Source organism: Anas platyrhynchos, chromosome 18 (genome assembly GCF_047663525.1).
Source record: "Anas platyrhynchos isolate ZD024472 breed Pekin duck chromosome 18, IASCAAS_PekinDuck_T2T, whole genome shotgun sequence".
In the NCBI taxonomy this organism is placed as follows: domain Eukaryota; kingdom Metazoa; phylum Chordata; class Aves; order Anseriformes; family Anatidae; genus Anas; species Anas platyrhynchos.
Window position 1 is genome coordinate 10,547,540 of NC_092604.1, and position 2,439 is coordinate 10,549,978.

The window sequence follows — 2,439 nt, forward strand, 5'->3', positions numbered from 1 at the left end:
TTTCAGATGTGTACAAATCACTTCAGAAAATCTCTGAGTAGGTTTGCATAGGCCTGTTCACCTTTTATCCTACTGGGTTGCTGCTACGATTGTTTTAAGAGATCTATTTCAGAAGGTTTTCTTTTAGAAGAGATGAATGCACAAGTCATATCTCCATCACTGAAAGACTCCGTTAGGTACCGTTCCCTGGGCTGATGCATGTATAAGTTCTCCTTGAAATTTAAATGTGCATCACTGCCAATAAAAGCACTGGCCTGATTGTACCAATTCAGTTGTAAACAGCATTGTTGTCCTTCCTAACATAAAGGAGAGCCAACATGGTTCATTCTCCTTGTGATGCATGCAGGAAATTATTATAAATGCTAAAACCGTGCAGACTCAGAACTGGATCTCTTGGCTGTAAGCTCACGTTTTGGGATTTGTGCCAACCTCTAACTGCTAGGGGACAAGGAACACAATTCCTCTGCGCACGTTGGTGTCGCTTCTTGCAGGGCTTTTACCTGTCAGGTGTCTGGTGCTGACAACAGACAAATACTGGAACTAGTTGGACCTTTTTGCCCAAGACTGACCATTCTGTGTTATTAAATGTGGTACCTCAATCTGCTTGGGAACAAAGCTCCCTTTCACTGAGGGATGTTGTGAAATAAAATGTGATACACACGAGAAACTTGCACGAAGTAACTGGTGTTCTGTAAACTCTGCATTGCACCGAGCAAAAATGCTGTGTGCTCCCACCAGAAGGACTGGCTGCTTGGGTTGATGCGCAGTGAGCAGACTGATGTGTGAAATTAAACTTCCTGGGGGGAGAACAACAACAAGGAAAAACAGCTTTGGAGCCCTGAGCTGATTAGCATTTCAGTTCCTTTGCCACTGTGGGTCTGTTCCTGTTTACCTCCCCACCCCCCAATTATATAAATAAATCCCTTACAGACAGCATTGTGGCTCTGCTGTTTGCTTGCTCTAACCATTAGGCAGAGCCTTGACTTATATAAATAAATAGGTGAAAGTTAACCATGCTGATGCACTTTTTATCTAGGATATATCTGATTATTTAATGCTTGCCAAATTATTTAGGAAATGGTAATTAATTATAAACTGGACCGTATCTTTTTTTAAATCCTTTTGTTAAATATTTGTCCTTAGTTCTCCCAGTATAAAAAAAAATTGTATATAACATAACTTAAAAAACTAAAGTTACTTGAATTTGAATTGGTTTTATCCTTTTATATAAATATATAAATATAAATGGTTTTATAGGTTGTTGTTCTGCTTAACCTAGCTGTTGTTTTGGTAACTATTCAGTCCTTACGTTGATAAGCCTTTTTGGTTACTCAGCTGCCTGCATCTGGTTGGAATTGCATAGAAACTTTTGTTTTGTGTTAAAGTTTGTTAAATCTGGCCAGTGTGGTTGTTCCATTTCTATTCCTATTTTTTAAAGAATCATTATCTGTCAGGAATCTCTTTATAGCTCGATGTACCGTGGTGTCTTCTTCTAATAAACATTATATTTTCTCATTCCTGTGAGTTTATTAATGGCTATTCATTTAAGTTTAACTTTATTAATGGCAAAGAAATGGTCCAGAGCTGCTTTTCACTTGCTTCCCACACAGAGATACACAAAGTGTAAATGGAGTTCTTTTTCAGGAAGAATATTTTGTTGTGAATCTGTGAAAACATTTTTTGTGCTATCATTTGGAATCTTTTCTTTTGCTATTGTTACGGAAGTGTGTGCAAAGGAGATCTGAAGGTTCCAACCTGCTCCCAAGTGTCAGGGAAGTTTGGACTCATCCTATATCCATCCCCTTTGATACAGCAGCCTCTTCAGCCAAATCAAACTCCTGGATTGTAGCTTTATTTGACCACAGAGAAAACTTACCCTCAGCCAGCGGTCTGTGGCTACAGGAATGTGACAAAGCGTGAGTTTAGAAGCTAAGAGCACTGTCACTTACCTGCTTCTTACTGGGCTTCCCTTAGAAGTGAAGGATCTTCACAGCCTGTTGTGTAAAGGATAGCTAGTCTGGTCTCGTCTGCGAAATTCTTTGTGTTTTAGCTTCATGTTGTTCTTCAGTATCAGTCATGGTCTTTGGAGCTATCACCTGATCAGCTACAGCACGCTGAGCAGATCGAAAAGGAGAAAGCTGTTTGTTTTCTCTACTGTTGCACTGAGAAAGTGCTGGCAGGGTCCTGCTCCAGGGTTTTACATCCTCCTCCCAGGGGAGAGCAGTGATCCAGCATGCTTCCTGGAGGGAAGGGCTGAGGGTGAATGATGACTGCTGGTGATGTATGCCTGAGTTCAGGAGCTTTTCTTAACTCTTTGTAACCTGGTAGGTGCTTGGATTTCCTTTAATCTCCTGCAGGCAGTGCAACTCTTAAGGGATTCCTTTTTCCCCAGTCTCTTTCTAATCCAGTCTCTTTCTTTTTGTCTTTCTTATGTTTTAG

At 40.3% G+C, this 2,439-nt stretch overlaps 1 protein-coding gene across 25 annotated transcripts in view; it reads left to right on the forward strand.

The window, feature by feature from the left end:
- FNBP1 (formin binding protein 1) overlaps nucleotides 1-2,439 on the forward strand; it is a 96,394-nt gene that overhangs the window by 90,717 nt on the left and 3,238 nt on the right. For 18 of the 25 annotated variants that reach the window (XM_027471221.3, XM_072025165.1, XM_072025169.1 and 15 more), the window contains one exon: nucleotides 7-1,515. The exons of the other annotated variants lie outside the window; for them this stretch is intronic. In XM_027471221.3, coding sequence (XP_027327022.1) covers nucleotides 7-41 — 35 coding nt within the window. In that variant the 3' untranslated portion in view covers nucleotides 42-1,515. Of the gene's footprint in view, nucleotides 1-6; nucleotides 1,516-2,439 lie in introns of those variants that run through there. 25 annotated transcript variants of the gene reach the window in all.